This window comes from Pongo abelii, chromosome 11 (assembly GCF_028885655.2).
Source record: "Pongo abelii isolate AG06213 chromosome 11, NHGRI_mPonAbe1-v2.0_pri, whole genome shotgun sequence".
Lineage (NCBI taxonomy): Eukaryota > Metazoa > Chordata > Mammalia > Primates > Hominidae > Pongo > Pongo abelii.
In genome coordinates, this window is record NC_071996.2 from 19,787,485 (window position 1) to 19,804,400 (window position 16,916).

Sequence of the window (16,916 nt, forward strand, 5' to 3'; positions counted from 1 at the left end):
TGAGGAAGTTACACAGTATTAAAGAATACTGATGAAATTGTAAAGTTTGAAAAGAAGCATTTAAACAAAAAGTTGGACCAAATTATTTTAAAGAAAAAAACAAATCCAAATACGAATGTGAAAAAATCCCCAGGATAAATGAAAAGCAAAGGCACAAAACAATGTACATAGTAACTTTTTTTTTTTAACCGGGAGAAAGAATGAGAAATAAGAATACATATGTATATACTTGCTATAAAAAACACTGAAGGCTAAACAAATTAATTTAAAATGTTATAAAAAGCAGGAAAGAAACAGAAAGAACAGGGTCAAGGAAGAAACAAGATTTCTCTGTGTATAATGTTTTATATAGCTTTGACTTCAGAATCACATATATCCATGCAAAAAACTCAAATTTTCCATTTTAAAAGACAAGCACAGTGGCTCTTGCTTGCAATCCCAAAACTTTAGGAGACTGAGGCAGGAGGACTGCTTGAGCCCAGGAGCTCAAGAGATCAGCCTTGGTAACACAGCGCGTCTCTTTTTAAAAAAAATAGAAATAGGCAGGGTTCATGCCTGTAATCCCAGCACTTTGGAAGGGGGAGGTGGGTGGATCACCTGAGGTCAGGAGTTCAAGACCAGCCTGGCCAACATCGTGAAACCCCATCTCTACTAAAAATACAAAAACTAGCCACACGAGGTGGCATGCACCTGTAATCCCAGCTCAGGCAGGAAAATCACTTGAATCCGGGAGGCAGAGGTTGCAGTGAGCCGAGATCGTGCCACTGCACTCCAGCCTGAGCAAGAGGAGACTCTGTCTCAAAAAATAAATAAATAAGTAAATAATGAAAATAAAATGTTCCATGTAAAAAAGAAAATATAAATATTAACATTTTATGAGGCAGAATATAAAAGGTTTTATACTGCAATAGCATCCTCTACATAAAACTAGATAAGACATATCTCAAAATGATGCCAGAATGTTAATGGTGTCAATCTTTGGGTGGCAGAAATATAAATAATATTTCAAACAAATAAAATGTTTAACATGTTTTTATGTTGGCCATAGAATTCATACTCCTATAGCTTTAATGAATATGTATTATCATTTTTACTGAAAAAATGTCTTAAATGTCAAAGTTCAAATTTGATTATAAACCCACTTTGATAAATTTGTTCTATAAAATCTTAAAAATAAAGTATTTTTTGATAACTTAATTCTAGTTGCCTTTAAATTAGTAAAACCTACAGATGCTTGTTTAAAATCTTTACATATCTATATCGCCAAAAAAAAGATTCAGGCTGGGCTTGGTGGCCCACGCCTGTAATCCCATCACTTTAGGAGGCCAAGGCGGGAGGCGGGGCAGGGATGTCTTGGGGCCAGGAGTTTGAGACCAGCATGTGCAACACAGCTAGACCCATCTTTACAAACTTTAAAAATTAGCCAGGCCTGGCTGCACACACCTATAATACCACCTACTGAGGAAGATGAAGCAGGAACACTGCTTGAGCTCAGGAGTTCAAGATTATAGTGAGCTATGATCACACCACTGCACTCCAGCCTCCAGAGCCAGACTCTGTCTCTAAAATCAAAACTAGGCCGGGCTTGGTGGCTCACACCTGTAATCCTAGCACTTTGGGAGGCTGAGGTGGGTGGATTGCCTGAGGTCAGGAGTTTGAGACCAGCGTAGCCAGCATGGCGAAACCCCGTCTCTGCTAAAACTACAAAAATTAGCTGGGCGCGATGGTGGGCACCTGTAATCCCAGCTACCCGGAAGGCTGAGGCAGGAGAACAGCTTGAGCTCAAGTGGCAGAGATTGCAGTGAGTCGAGATCGCGCCACTGCACTCCAGCCTGGGCAACAGAGTAAGACTCTGTCTCGAAAAAATAAATAAAATAAAATAAAATAAAATCTAGCTGGGTGCAGTCACTCACGCCTATAATCCCAGCACTTTGGAATGCCAAGGCAGGAGGATTGCTTGAGCCCCAGGAGTTTGAGATCAGCCTGGGCAACACAGCGAGACCCTGTCTCTACAAAAAAAAAAGTTTTAATTAGCCCAAATAAAAAATAATAATAAATAAAATAAATCTTTGGCTAGATCACAGAGTGAAAAAAGTGAAATAAAATAAAAATAAAAAGATTCAGACAACTTTTAAAATATGAATTATTTTAATAAAAATTAAAAAGTTAAAAAATCAATACAGGCTAGGTGCAGTGGTTCATGCCTGTAATCCCAGAACTTTAGGAGGCCGAGGTGGGAGAATCACTTGAGCCCAGAAGTTTGAGACCAGCCTGGGCAACACAGTGAGACCTCATCTCTGTTGTATTAAAAAATAATAATAATTAAATAACTTTAAAAGAAGAAAAAAAAAAACAACCCATTAACATCAACAGCAGTCACACAATTTTGAAACATTTCCTCTTCTGTAAGAACCTATATCTGGCCAGGCACAGTGGCTCATGCCTGTAATCCCAGCACTTTGGGAGGCTGACGCGGGTGGATCACTTGAGGTCAAAAGTTCGAGACCAGCCTGGCCAACATGGGGAAACCCCACCTCTACTAAAAATACAAAAATTAGCCAGGCGTAGTGGCGAATGCCTGTAATCCCAGCTACTTGCAAGGCTGAGTCAGGAGAAATGACTGAACCTGGGAGACGGAGGTTGCAGTGAGCCTAGATCGTACCACTGCACTCCAGCCTGGAAACAAAGCAAGACTTCGTCTCAAAAAATAAAAATCAAAAAAATAATAATAATAACCTATATCTGTCAATGTAAATTAATATTCAAGGTTTTAACTACTCACATATCAGCATCTCCAACTATTAATGTTTACACCCTATATAGCTTATACAAAGTTTAAAAAATGTGAAAGCACATCATAAAAACTGCAAATGAGGTTTTACAGGATAATCATTCATTTGATACCTTAACACTCAAGTTGTGGGTGGCTGGCAGGCATAATGGAAAACACTCTGGATGATACTAACTTAATGATAATGAACTTAACAGATAATAGCTCAGTTGTGTAATTAGTTTGTAACAAAAACAGTGAATCAGATTAGATGGTTATTAACACTGAATGATTTAAAATGAAATGTACTTCCACAAAATATTCACATAGCACTTTAATAAAGGATCATGATAGAACAAAAACCAGAGGAGAAAAAAACAAAGATACCACTTATAGCCAAAGGTATAAATTGCTTCAAAAATAATAATTTGTGTTGTGTTGGCTCTTCCTGACCACCATCATAACTCCAGTCATTAAAGACAACAATGTTTTCCATTAACTGCCATGCCACACATACTATAAAGAGACAATTTTTTCCTAATATTTTCCCAGACACCAAAGTCAAAGAAGCATTTGCTTCAATTTTACCGTCATGATCTGATGATCCAATATTTTGACTGGCTTCTACAAAATTCCAAAATTTCTCTTGACTGTCTTCTGCTAAAAACTCACTGGGAGAAAAGATGAGAAATAAAACAACTTAATAAAATTTTCTAATATAAACTATATTACTAAAGAGAGTAAAAATAAGTTTTGAAGTTTCCAAATGTCCATAGTTTGACTTTTAATCTATAATATATAATACTCCTTTATGTATAATATATATTTTTTTAATGATAATCAAGTCCTATCAGCTTATTAATTATTAATAACTTAGCTTATGAACTTTTTCATTAATAGCTATTAATAGCTATTAAGAACTTTTTCTTAATAGCTATTTCTTAAGAAACCTGGAATAATAAAAACATAAAAGGAAAGTCTCAATATAAAGAAAGCTTATGAAACCCCACTGACAAAAATACTATGAGTAGTGGAAGCAGAATTAGGAACTGATGATTCTAGTACTAGTTCTGCTTACTTATTTTCTGAAAGGCCTTACAAAGAACAAAAAATATGTTTTGCCTGAAGTTCTCCCACAGTAAAATATGAACCGTAGAAAAATTTCTGAGAATAAAGGCAGCATGTTGTAATCTTTTAACACTCCTAAATCCAAATTTTCAAGATCACCAAACTTAGTTTAAAATTAGCACTGATCTAACAAAATCACATCCAAGAACTTAATGCCATCTTAATTTTTTTCGACTTATTCTACTAAAATAATGGCCAATCTAAATTTCCCTTCATTCAAGAGTCTAAAACCCCTACAAGGAAACGCATGTAGTAATTGAATGATTCATGTCAATTGCTTATCTTCTCCTCTGAGCCATAATACTAACGCAGTGGTGATCTTTCACTGTCTTAAAGCAAACTACAGATCTGGATCTCAGCTTACCTAGCCAAAGGAAGACTTTCCCATTACTTGTCAACACTGGGGTGTACAATCTCACTCTACTCCACAGCTAGACACAGAAATATGGGAAAAATAAGAAACATTTCCTGGTAATGCACAGCTTCTCTAAAAATAGGTTTCTGAAAATACCCATTATCATAATATATTAAATTTCTCAATGCCTCCTTGAAAGTAGTATTTTTCTAGGCTTTCTAGTAACTGACATAGACACCACGCCAAGCTTAGCATAGCTTATAGTCTAAGAAAACAAGTACTAAGACAGATACATCAGGATGTGCAAATAAACACTAAATTAATTAATTAAAGGCACATTCACAAGATAAGCAGAGAGGGGCAAGGTGACACACTCACCAGTGTGGTGAGAACAGATTCAATCAGGCTAAGACTCTCCCAGTAAAGGCCACACACAAATAAATACATGCTTTTCATACAATTACAGGGAAACTTCTTGAAACATACCTTCTTTTCACCCCACTGCATACATAAAGTCTTACAAGGTCTCAACTTGGAACAGTCCTAATATTACTTACTAGATCCACTGAAACAACCCAGAGGAGAGAATAACAATACAAGATATTATTAAAGAAATGCTGTCTTTTTTTACAGCATATTTTTGTTGCTTTTTGTTTTTTTAGCTTCTTATATAATACTTATTCCACTGAGTATAAATTATGATTTTACAGGCCAGGCGCCGTGGCTCACGCCTATAATCCCAGCACTTTGGGAGGCTGAGGTGGGTGGACCACCTGAGGTCAGGAGTTCGAGACCAGCCTGGCCAACATGGTGAAACCCCATCTCTACTAAAAATACAAAAAATTAGTCAAGGGTGGTGGCGGGCGCCTGTAGTCTCAGCTACTCAGGAGGCTGAGGCAGAAGAATCGCTTGAACCCAGGAGGTGGAGGTTGCAATGAGCCAAGATCGCTCCATTGCACCCCAGCCTGGGCAACAATAGTGAAACTCCATCTCAAAAAAAAAAAAAAAAAAAAATTATGATTTTACAAATTATATGATGTCTGGGATTTGCTTTAAAATATTCTAGTGCAGGAGGAGATGGTGGTTATTGTACTTAAATTGGTAATTGTAAAACAGGATGATGGGTATGGAGAGAGTACATTATACCATTCTCTCCATATATAAATGTTTTGAAATGCCATAATCTAGGACAAGTTTTTAATCTGCAACACAAAAAAACTACAAACAACCAGAATGAATGCCCACAAGATAGTACAAATCGGTGGCAACTTGTTTTCTTAGATTTCCAAAGCTATTGCGGGAGATCAGCATTGGTCTTCCTTCCATGTAGAACTAGGAGGGAAGAAACTAATATTTAAGGAGGGTCTACAATGTGACGGTCACTAAGCCTGGCATATTTACTCGTGTCCTCAAATCCACACAGCCACCCTCAGATATAACCGTTTTTCAAATAAAGAAGCTGCCATTCAGAGAAGCTACTGACTTTCTTAGGGACACAGAGTTAGTCAATGGAAAAGCTGGAATATAAATTCATGTCTATTTAATTTATACCTCTATCATGCTACATTCTTGGGTCATTACAAAATTTAGCACTCAGTAAATGATTATTGGTTTGGATTTTAATAATACCTCCTTATATAATATTTCTGTAGCTACAGCTGCAGAAAACATATTTAGTGTTTTACTTCAATTAAAGATAAATATCACTTCATAGACAACCACAAAGCTACAACTCCTTCACAAACATCAGGTCCAATCTAAAAATACACAACAGGAATATTTTTAGTCCCTAAGGGATAGATGCAAGGAAGGCAAAAGATCTGTGGTGGCAGCATGCCATAAAGTGTAGTAAAAGATTTTGACCCTTCATCCTTAACCAGATGGACATAGTGCCTTGATCCAACATCAGGGTCTCCCACAGACATAAGAAGGAAGAATGGTGGGCTCTGCTAGCTCCGGAGGTGAATACTAAGTGGATTCAAATAAGCATAGTTCATTTCTATGAGTTGCCTACATGTCGTATTACCTTGGCAAACTGTATACAAATAGCCACAGGAGAAGGGGCCTAAAAATAGTAAACCAAAATGGCAAATGTAGCTCTTACTTCACATGCCAAGGAAAAAAATTAATAAAAATAAAACAAAATGTCAAATGACCAGGGATATCATGAAAGGGGGAGATGTCTGTGATAAGGAAGTTGGTGAAGAAAACAGTATACCCTGTCCACTTCACAGTGATCAAAGAAACTGAAAATATTGAGCAATTAGAGCTGGCAATTTTAGCATTCTTTCTCAAAAGTCCATAGTTTTATGCTGTAAGAATCTTCTAGGACAATGATCAAGAATATACAAATATCAAGAAATTAGTGTAAATAAAAGTGAAAGTAACGAAATGTAATTCAGGGTAAGAATGTTAAACAGAGGCCAGGCGCAGTGGCTCACACCTGTAATCCCAGCACTTTGGGAGGCCGAGACGGGTGGATCACCTGAGGCGGGGAGTTCCAGACCAGCCTGACCAACAGAGAGAAACCCCATCTCTACTAAAAAAAAAAAAAAAAAAATACAAAATTAGCCGGGTGTGGTGGTGCATGCCTGTAATCCCAGCTACTCAGGAAGCTGAGGCAGGAGAATCGCTTGAACCTGGGAGGTGGAGGTTGCGGTGAGCCGAGATCACGCTATTGCACTCCAGCCTGGGCAACAAGAGGGAAACTCTATCTCAAAAAAAGAATGTTAAACAGAATATCACAAAAACACCTGTTACAGTTAATTGTACAAAATGATACAGAAAGTGATAGTAAATCTTGGCCAGGCCCGGTGGCTCACGCCCGTAATCCCAGCACTTTAGGAGGCCAAGGAGGGCAGATCACCTGAGGTCAGGAGTTCAGACCAGCCTGGCAGCCAATATCGTAAAACCCCATCTCTACTGAAAATATAAAAATTAGCCAGGCGTGCTGGCACACACCTGTAATCTCAGCTACTTGGGAGGCTAAGGCAGGAGAATGAGAATGGGCTTGAACCTGGGAGGCAGAGGTTGCAGTGAGCCAAGATGGCGCCACTGAACTCCAGCCTGGGCGACAAAATGAGATTCTGTCTCAAAAAAAAAAGTAGGGTGGGGGGGGGGGGGGTTGTAAATCTCAATGACAGATTTTATACCAAACAAATTATCCAAAATAAGATTAGCAAAAAGGAAAAGAAAAACTTTAGTTTTTAGAGTCCAGCTCAGGCAGTCCAGCTCAGGCAGTCTCAAAATATCTTCAGTCACTGCTTTTTTGTTTGTTTGTTATTTGCTTTGTTGGGCTTTTTTTCCCCATAATAAGAACTCTAGAAAAAGAGCCACTTCACTTTTACAACTATGCTGTATCTAATAAAGTTCTGACATTTGAGAAGCTTGACCCATTTATCAAGTTAGTTATCACTATGAAAATATATACAATGGTTTTGTCTTTGTTTTGCCACTTCTATGCTGAGAAAGAAAGGCAGAGAGAGGCGATGGAAGGAAGTCTATTTAGCAGAAAGTCTGCTAGGCTCCTGAGCTAGTCAAGACCCTTCCCCCTGGTCCTTTTAGCAATATCAAAGAAGGCTTTTTCCTTAAGAGGTGCAACCATTCGTTCACACAATCAACATGACAAAATTACTCATCCACATTTTTCTAGGAATTAAGGGGAAAATGTTAGAATATAAAATTCTAGAGGCCAGGCATGGTGGCTCACACCTGTAATTCCACCACTTTGGGAGGCCAAGGCAGGTAGATCACTTGAGCTCAGGAGTTCAAGACCAGCCTGGCCAACACGGTGAAAGCCCATCTCTATAAAAAATACAAAAATAAGCCAGGGGTAGTGGCTCACACCTGTAGTCCCAGCTACTAGGGAGGCCTAGGTGGGAGGATGGCTTGAGCCCAGGAGGTAGAGGTTACAGGGAGCTGAGATCACACCACTACACTCTAGCCTGAACAACAGAGACAGGCCTTGTCTCAAAAACTCTCAAAAAAAAAAAAAAATTTCTAAATTGAAGATGAAGAAGACAGACCACAAAGCTGATCGGAGTGATGTGACAGTCCAAATTTCTAGCACATTCAAACACTGAGACTTACCAAGTGCTTGCTGCTCAATCTACCCACACTTATCCTTTGGAAAGTCTCTGCTAGTTCCACCTCTACATCACTTGAGATACAATCAAATAACTTTCCATCCACAAGCATTTAAGCCCTACCTATACAGACAGGTATCTCATTATATTTATTTACAAACACTAGCTAAAAAGCACACTTGGAACACAAAATTTCTCATGAAATTATTTACTATATTGTGTTTCACTAATTTTAAGACAACTATTGTTTTACGAAAAATTCTACTCATTTTAATCGTAAGATAACTTCTTTCCCTTGTTTTTTTTTTTTTTTTTTTTTTTTTTTGAGACGGAGTCTTGCTCTGTTGCCCAGGCTGGAGTGCAGTGGCGTGATCTCGGCTCACTGCAACCTCCACCTCCTGGGCTCAAGTAATCCTCCCACTCAGCCTCCCAAGTAGCTGGGACTATAGGCATGAACCACCACGCTCAGCTATTTTTTTTTTGAGAGATGGGGTTTCCCCATGTTGCCCAGGCTGGTCTCAAATTCCTGGACTCAAGCAATCCACCCACCTCAGCCTCCCAAAGAACTGGGATTTACAGGCATGAGCCACCGCACCTAGCCAACGTTTTATCACTTAAAAAGAAAGATTGAGCTGCACGGGCATAATCTCCTAATCTGATGCTCAGGCACACACCAGCACGCTCAGCTAATTGTTGCCAGGCTGGTCTCAAACTCCTGACCTCAGGTGACCCACCCACCTCGTCCACTCAAAGTGTTGGGATTATAGGCGTGAGCCACCGCGCCCAGCCTTCTTCCAGGTTCTTAAGGGAAATATGTCCTCTTTCCCCCATGTTGCTAAGCCCTCTTCTCTTCCTTTTATCAATCACCTCTTAAAACTTCCTTCAAATAAGGAGAAAATTTGAATACAACTGGCCAGGCACCGTGGCTCACATCTGTAATCCCAGCACTTTGGGAGGCCGAGGTGGGCAGATCACATGAGGCTAAGGAGTTCGAGACCAGCATGGCCAACAGGGCAAAATCCCATCTCTACTAAAAATACAAAGATTAGCAGGGTGTGGTGGGGCACTTCTGTAATTCCAGCTACTAGGGAGGCAGAGGCATGAGAATCCCTTGAACCCAGGAGGCGGAGGTCGCAGTGAGCCAAGATGTCACCACTGCACTCCAGCCTGGGCAACAGAGCGAGACCCTGTCTCCAAAAATAAATAAACAAACACAACCCTCTCTTCCCTTGTTATGCTTTTTGGAAAGTAACATACTAACTTATCCAACACAGTTATTTGTCTAAAGTTCCTACATATCTCTATAAACCCACATAGCCCTTGTCCTACTGAATGATGCTATGTCCTAACAGCCTTTGTACAATACATCCCACAGTGTACACTGAAGGAGGCTCTTGATAAATGCATTTGATGATAATCTCACTCCTTAAAAAGCTCCTGAATGCTCACTGTCAGAGCCTATATTTATACTCAAATACATGAAGGGAAAAAAAATGTTCTCTTACCTGGCTTCTAACAACAATGGAGTGGAAAACCATTTTGTTGTAAGAGAGGTTGTAATGGCTTTTGAGTCGGCCTTTACTGAGGAGAACAGCCACAGAACAGTGAGTACAACCAGAACTCCCATTTTATAGCAAACTCCTAAAAGGAAAAAAAAAGAAAAGAAGTTTTGCTACAAGGAAAATTTTTTTTTCTTTTTTGAGATGGAGTCTCGCCCTGTCGCCCAGGCTGGAGTACAGTGATGTGGTCTCAGCTCATGCAACCTCTGCCTTCCAGGTTCAAGCAATTCTCCTGCCTCAGCCTCCCGAGTACCTGGGATTACAGGCATGCACCACCACACCCTGCTAATTTTGTGTATCTTTAGTAGAGACAGGGCTTCACGATGTTGGCCAGGCTGGTCTCAAACTCCTGACCTGGTGATCTGCCTGCCTCAGCCTCCCAAAGTGCTGGGATTACAGGCGTGAGCCACCATGCCTGGCCTGCTACAAGGTAATTTTAACCTCATACTTGGAGACACAACATAACAATCCTAATACTTGGAGACACAAAATAACATAAGTCAGCGAAACAGAAATGCTTCTGACATATAATAGCACTTAATATCTAGCTAGTCCAACAGATATTTGCTGAGTGACTGACATGTAACTGAAGGCATTTAGGTTATTACATTCTTTCCTACAGACTCTGCTTCATTTCTCAAGCAATCTACACTATACAGGGGTATAAAAATCAGTTGGTGGCACACCAGGTTGCACACAACCATATTTTATAAAGCATGAAAGCAAATAAAGCTGAGATAGATGAAAATATAAATGATGGGTATTAAGGATTAAACTGTGTCCCCCAAAAAAGATATGGAAATCCTATACCCCAGTACCTCGTAATGTCAACTTATTTGTAAATACAATCTTTACAGAGGTCATCAGTTAAAAACAAGGTTATTAGGTGGGCACTAACCCAATGACTGATGTTATAAAGAGGAGAAATCTGGACAGAGAAAGACAGCACAGACAGAAAACTATGTAGAGACACAGGAGACCACCAGGTGAAGACAGAGGCACACACTAAAACTATACTGTAAGCTAAGGAATGCCTGAAACTACCAGAAGCTGAAGAGTCAAAGAAAGATTCTCCTCCGAAGATTTCAGCGGGAACGTGGTCCTGTGAAACCTTGAGTAAGGATTTCTAGCACGTGAGACAGTAAATGTCTATTGTTCTAAGCCATCCAGTTTGTGATACTTTGTTGTGGTAGCCCTAGGAAACTAACGTAATGGGTCTCAAATGTAAACTCAGACAGGTTCTGAAATAAAGAAATGTAAAATTTTAGTGGCTTCCCAAGCCAACTGTCCCACCTACAAAATGAGGGCTCTAGGGTCGCTGGCAAAGTGGATGGTCACACAATGCAGGCCTCCTGACACCCTCCGCAGCCGCTCCAAGCCTGTTAAGATCCTCACAGACAGCAGCCAGTTTCAGAAAAAGGTCTCCAGCTGCAGATTTCTCTGATTTTCATCCCCAAAGTCCACCTAAAAGAACCCTAATCGGACCTCCCCTGAGCTCTACCTATTTGAATGAGAACTAAAAGGGGGCGTGACTATGTGGGAAGCACTAAACTATCCTTGGGCTTCAGAATGTTAGCTCTGGTAAGGCTCACCTCGGTCTCATCCCAGCTCCTTAATATTGGCTACAAAATCTATCATTGAGGGAGGCTGTCCACATTGGGAACCAGTCAATAGCTGCTTTTTATAAAAAGCATCATTTGTGTTAACATCCTGCTTCATCGAACATACAGTATCTCTGAAGAATGATGGTCAAAAGCAAAATAAATTATAACAAATAGAAAAGTGGCTTTCAGCGGCATTTTAAGTTCAGGCACTGCCAGCTTCTTTGGAAACCAAAAAAAAATTAATAAATCAGCCAGGCATGGTGGCATGCACCTATGGTCCTAGCTACTTGGGAGGCTTAGGTGGGAAGATAGCTTGGGCCTAGGAGGACCATGCTGCATCTGGGCAACAGAGCAGGACGGGAGGAGAGCGGGACGGAGGAGAGCGGGACGGGAGGAGAGCAGGATAGGAGAGCGGGGGAGGAGGAGGAGGAAGAGGAAGAGGAGGAGGAAGAGGAAAGAAGAAAGAAGAAAGAAGGAGGAGGGGAAGAGGAAGGGGAAGAAGGGGAAGGGGAAGAAGGGGAAGGGGAAGAAGGGGAAGGGGAAGAAGGGGAAGGGGAAGAGGAAGAAAAAGAAGAAGGAGAAGAACATCACACTTATAAATAAAAACACTCAGAAGTGTTTTTCAAAATCAACATTTGTAAAAACTGCTATAGAGGCTGCAGAAACGGAAGAATACACACACAAAAATGAAACCTACTGAAATTAGAGATAACCAAACTAGATTTTATACAATGAAACCTGGTAGCAGTGATTCCTGGCTGGGTGAGTGAAGAGGATGTAGGCCTTTCCTGGAATCTAGTAAAGTTACTGACATTTCCCACAGAGGAGCAAGCAAGGACCCAAACTTTCATGTACAACTTAAGAATTCTCTTGGGACTGGCCAAGCGCAGTGGCTCACACCTGTAATCCCAGCACTTTGGGAGGCTGAGATGGGTGGATCACCTGAGGTCAGGAGTTCAAGACCAGTCTGTCCAATGTGGTGAAACCCCGTCTCTACTAAAAATACAAAAACTAGCCGGGCATGGTGGCAGGTGCCTGTAATCCCAGCTACTCAGGAGGCTGAGGCAAGAGAATCGCTTGAACCCGGGAGGTGAAGGTTTCACTGAGTCGAGATCGCGCCACTGCACTCCAACCCGGGCGACAGAGAGAGACTCTGTCTCAAAAAAAAAAAAAAAAAAAAAGCATTCTCTTAGGACTAACCATAGACACCCTTTCCCACAGGCCCACAGACTGCAGCCTCAGAAACCTGCTCTACAGGACACAATAGACACAGTTTGTAAAAAAGGGAACCTTTTAGCATCAGGGCAGCTGTGATCAATTCCTGAGTTTGCTATGTACTAGCAGTTTAACAATATATATGTTACCTAACTTCCCAGGTCCTTAGTCTCGAAGACTATTAAAGTAGGAATAACAGTATCTGCCTCACAGGATCAATGTGAAAATGAAGAGGCAATAAAAAAATCACTTTGTAAAATGCCAAGTACTATACCAGAATTGATTGTTGTAGTAAAACATTTTATCACAAGAAAAAACTATCTTCTAAATTACAGAGTAGTACATCATCGTTATCAAATAGCCTCAAAAATACGCATTGGAAATACATCCTCTGTGGCTGAGAGAAAAAATTCTCCCCAAAAGTTACTGAGTTTTTCTCTTTTTTTTTAATCTGGCGTTACTGAGTCAATGAGTTTATAAACTGGAGACAGAGCATCATATGAACTGTCTAGCAGTATTACGCTATTAGCTATGTTTACAATTTGTCCTGAAGGGGTCTAGATGTGTACACCCCAGAAAGTGGTGATTCCTGATGACGAATTGAACACCACTGCACAGTAACCCCAGATGGATGGCATATAGAGTGGGGAGGAAACTGGGGGTATGACAAAGTCCCCTGAGGAAACCTCAGCATTTAACAAGCAATGACTCTGAGCTAAGCATTGTATTAGGTGCTTTACATACACAGTGTTATCTAATCCTTACATACAACAACCCAGGGCACTAACGTTCTCTGAGGGGAGCAACCATGTCTACTTTGTTCACCGAAGTGCACAGCATGATGCCTGGCACTCAGAAGACAGTCCATGAATATGCTGCATGCATGGATGAAACATTACCATCTCTACTTTAAAAATAAGTGAAAGCTCGAAGATGCTGAGTACCTTGCCTAACTAATAAATAGCAGTGCTTAGAACCCACACCTTCCTGCTTCTACAATACCATGCTCTCTTCTCTGGTTCTCTGGCTTTACAAAAGGGTAAAAAGCCATACTCTGTGCAGACTCAGACTGAGCAAAGTGCTTTATTGTGAGAACCAAGGAAAGTCCAAGGATTTTCTGTGGCCAAAGTTCTTGGGAGACAGGTGGCTGAGAAAGGAATAGTTTTAACCTGAAACCACAGGAGCAGGCCTGAAGCTGGAACCGAAGCAACCCAACCAACCAATCTGACAGATCCACACTTAGGTTGGCTTTGGGGACTGATGGGAGCTCCTCAAGAGCAGGGGGTTTTGTCTATCATGGTCTCCACGCCTAGCATCATGCCTGAAACATAGAAGGCTCTCAAAATGAAATAAACACAGGCCTCGTTCATTAAGGCATGAATGGAAACAACACGAAAGGAGTGTGGCACCAAGAGCAAAGATGCTATAAAATGCCTAGGACTGCAAGATAGGTAAAATGAAAATCCTATGAACCTGTGGCCTGCCTCGAGCGCCCCCTACACTGTTTTCAAAAAGGAGAGAGAGTATGTGTTCTTGGGGAGAGGTGCAGCACCACTCGAGACGAAAAAAGGAGGAAAGCTATATGTTAAAAAAGAGCTTTGCCACCCTGACCCCACATTCTTAATTCTACAGGTAAAACCAGAGGAAAAGACTATCCAGAGAAGCAGAGGTAAGAATCTCACTGACGTGGTCTCTGGTTTGAGTATGTCTTCATTTTATAGGATCCTTTATCATTCTGACCCTAGGGTTTCTTAAATGTTGCTTATAAAGAGAAACAGTCTGAGACAATGGCCATCAGAATGTGCCATGTGGCTTGGCATGATCATAGGCATTATACTTGCGGCATAATGAATAAACAGAAAACACTCTTTAACAAGTTCTAGGCCCAACTATCAACAACCATCTGTACGTAGGAGGCTGAGGTAGGAGGACCGCCTGAGCCCAGGAGGTGGAGGCTGCAGCTAGCAAGATCATGTCACTATACTCCAACCTGGGCAACAGAGCGAGACTCTGTCTCACAAACAAAAAATAAAAAAATAAATTAAAACACTGTCTCTTGCGCCATTGCACTCCAGCCTGGGTAACAAGAGTGAAACTCCATCCCCCCCCCCAAAAAAAAAAAAAAAAAAAGAAAGAAAATTATCACATCATCTTGTATTGTTACAGGGAAACTTAAATAAAAAAAGAAAATGCTCACAGACAGCTGCAGGAAAGTTCTAAGCGAATTTTCTTCTTACTTTAATATACTCCCCTGAAGTTCAATGCGCATTATAAATGTGTTATGCTACTGTACAAAGTATTACGGTCACTTCCTTTAGTAAGTTTCATGTGGCCAGGAGTTCAAGATCAGACTGGTATGTAACAAGACCTCATCTCTACAAAATAAATAAATAAATAAATAAATAAATAAGAATTTTTAAAAAATAAGCTTCAGCTAAGTTTATCAAAAGCAAGTCAAGTGTTGCTAAATTCGACTGGCTTAAAAAAAAAAAGCAAAGTGAACAGGCTACAATTATTCCAAGTTTTGTGGTGCTATTAAATAGCTATTTAAAATGTCTTCAAACGCTTGCAAGTGTAAGATTCTTGAAGGAAAGAGGGCACTTTACACTAAAATTGGCTGGCAAGTGCATCAATGAATGTTTCCAAAACAGTTAGTGTAGCACAATAAGGCAAAAGACCCCAGGACTTCAAACGAACAAATAAGCTCCTTCTCAAATCTGGCAAGAAATGCAAAACAACTGCAGATTCTGGCCAAGGAACAAAAACAGTTCACATCTATAAGTTATTGGCGACGGACGCAGATCTCATTCTGGCAGGTCCCACACTAAAACTGAAACCAGATCATCCAATTTCCAGCCAACAGATCACAGTGTTAAAAGAAAACAGTAACCAATACGCATCAACCCGAATTCATTTTAAGGAAAATAGAAATCTATTTTAAAAAGTACGTCGTTCTGCAATCAGGGTCCTGCAAAGTGCTCTTCTCAACTCACTGAGGATCAAGCTTGGTCTAAATCCATAGTAGGATACCTCCCCCACTTCCTTCTGCACTTGGCACAAGGATCCAAAGCTCTTCAAAGAAGATTCAAGACCGCTGAACAGAGCCCGCCGCCACCCCCGCGGAAGCGATACCTTGCCAAGAAGACCACTGAGGGCAACTCGGGGCGCTCGCGAATAGGGGAAGGGATAGGACACCGGAGGGGAAACTGAGTCACGGTAGAGACGGAAGCTCAATGTGACGGGGGCACAGGGTCGCCTTGCGCCCCAAACCCTCTCTTTGTCCACGAGGCCTCCTCACGCCACCCCTGGGTACCTGTCACCGGCAGCGCACCCGCGGCACACGCACCGCTCGCGTCTCCCTTGCAGCCCATGCCTGGGCCGTGGTTAGTCCGCCACAGTGCCAGAGACAACGGCAGGGCAGGGCGGGGCGAGGCGGCAGCGGCGGTGCAGGCTGCGCCAGTGAGAAGCCGACACGCGCCTTTCCCGCGGCTCGGCTCAACACCCAGCCTCGCAAAGCAATTGCCCAGCTGCCGGCCGCCCTTTTACTTCCGCTTCCTACAGGCGAACGCTGGAGGACTTCCGGCTACCGAGTCGAGACCTAGCAGCCCAGAGCGTCGCGCGGTCGCCCTCTCATCTCAGAGGGTTGGGGAGGGGGGAGTTCTGCCTCTCTCCTCACTTCTGCCCTTCAGAGTGGCGGTTAGGCTGCCGGTCTTCAAGGTCTTGGGAAAGTTCGTTGGGACAACAGCTGATACCTGAAAGCTTTAACAGTCAGTCGGTGAAATCCAATTTGTACTCTGGGACTTACTCCCTTAAACCTTTGTTAAAAGCTTACTCCCTTTAGCCTTTCGGTGGCACAGTAAGGACAATTGTCTTAATGTTTCTGAGCATCTTAGACTTTATACTAAACCCTAAAATTTTGATAGCTACCTTCCAGGAGGCATGATGAAAGGAAGACTTTTTAAATTTTATGAGCTGCTTTAGCTTTTCTTATTCGGGCAGCGGCAGCTTAGTCTACAGGGACTACTTTGTCCTTTTTATTATTTTAACTAATATAAACCAGTTTAAAATTGTTTTGGAATAGGTAGCATTTAACCCACCCAGAAATGAATACCTCTTTGGAGGGTATATTTTTAACTATATTAAGTCGAAGTGAAAGAAAACCAAAATTTTTTTTGGAGTTGGAGTCTCGCTCTGTTTCCC

At 41.3% G+C, this 16,916-nt stretch overlaps 1 protein-coding gene across 7 annotated transcripts in view; it reads right to left on the reverse strand.

The window, feature by feature from the left end:
- The window catches only part of UGGT1 (UDP-glucose glycoprotein glucosyltransferase 1), a 107,083-nt gene extending 90,792 nt beyond the window's left edge, over positions 1 to 16,291 (reverse strand). The window contains exons 1-4 of one of the 7 annotated variants that reach the window (XM_054549125.2): positions 16,030 to 16,261; positions 14,914 to 15,091; positions 9,844 to 9,979; positions 3,359 to 3,441 (exon numbers count right to left, since the gene is read on the reverse strand). In XM_054549125.2, the coding sequence (XP_054405100.2) occupies positions 3,359 to 3,441; positions 9,844 to 9,965 (205 nt within the window). In that variant the 5' untranslated portion in view covers positions 9,966 to 9,979; positions 14,914 to 15,091; positions 16,030 to 16,261. Of the gene's footprint in view, positions 1 to 3,358; positions 3,442 to 4,262; positions 4,330 to 9,843; positions 9,980 to 14,913; positions 15,092 to 15,848; positions 15,998 to 16,029 lie in introns of those variants that run through there. The other 6 variants (XR_008522705.2, XM_024243409.3, XM_024243408.3 and 3 more) reach the window with 6 other exon arrangements.
- Positions 16,292 to 16,916: the final 625 nt, after the last annotated feature.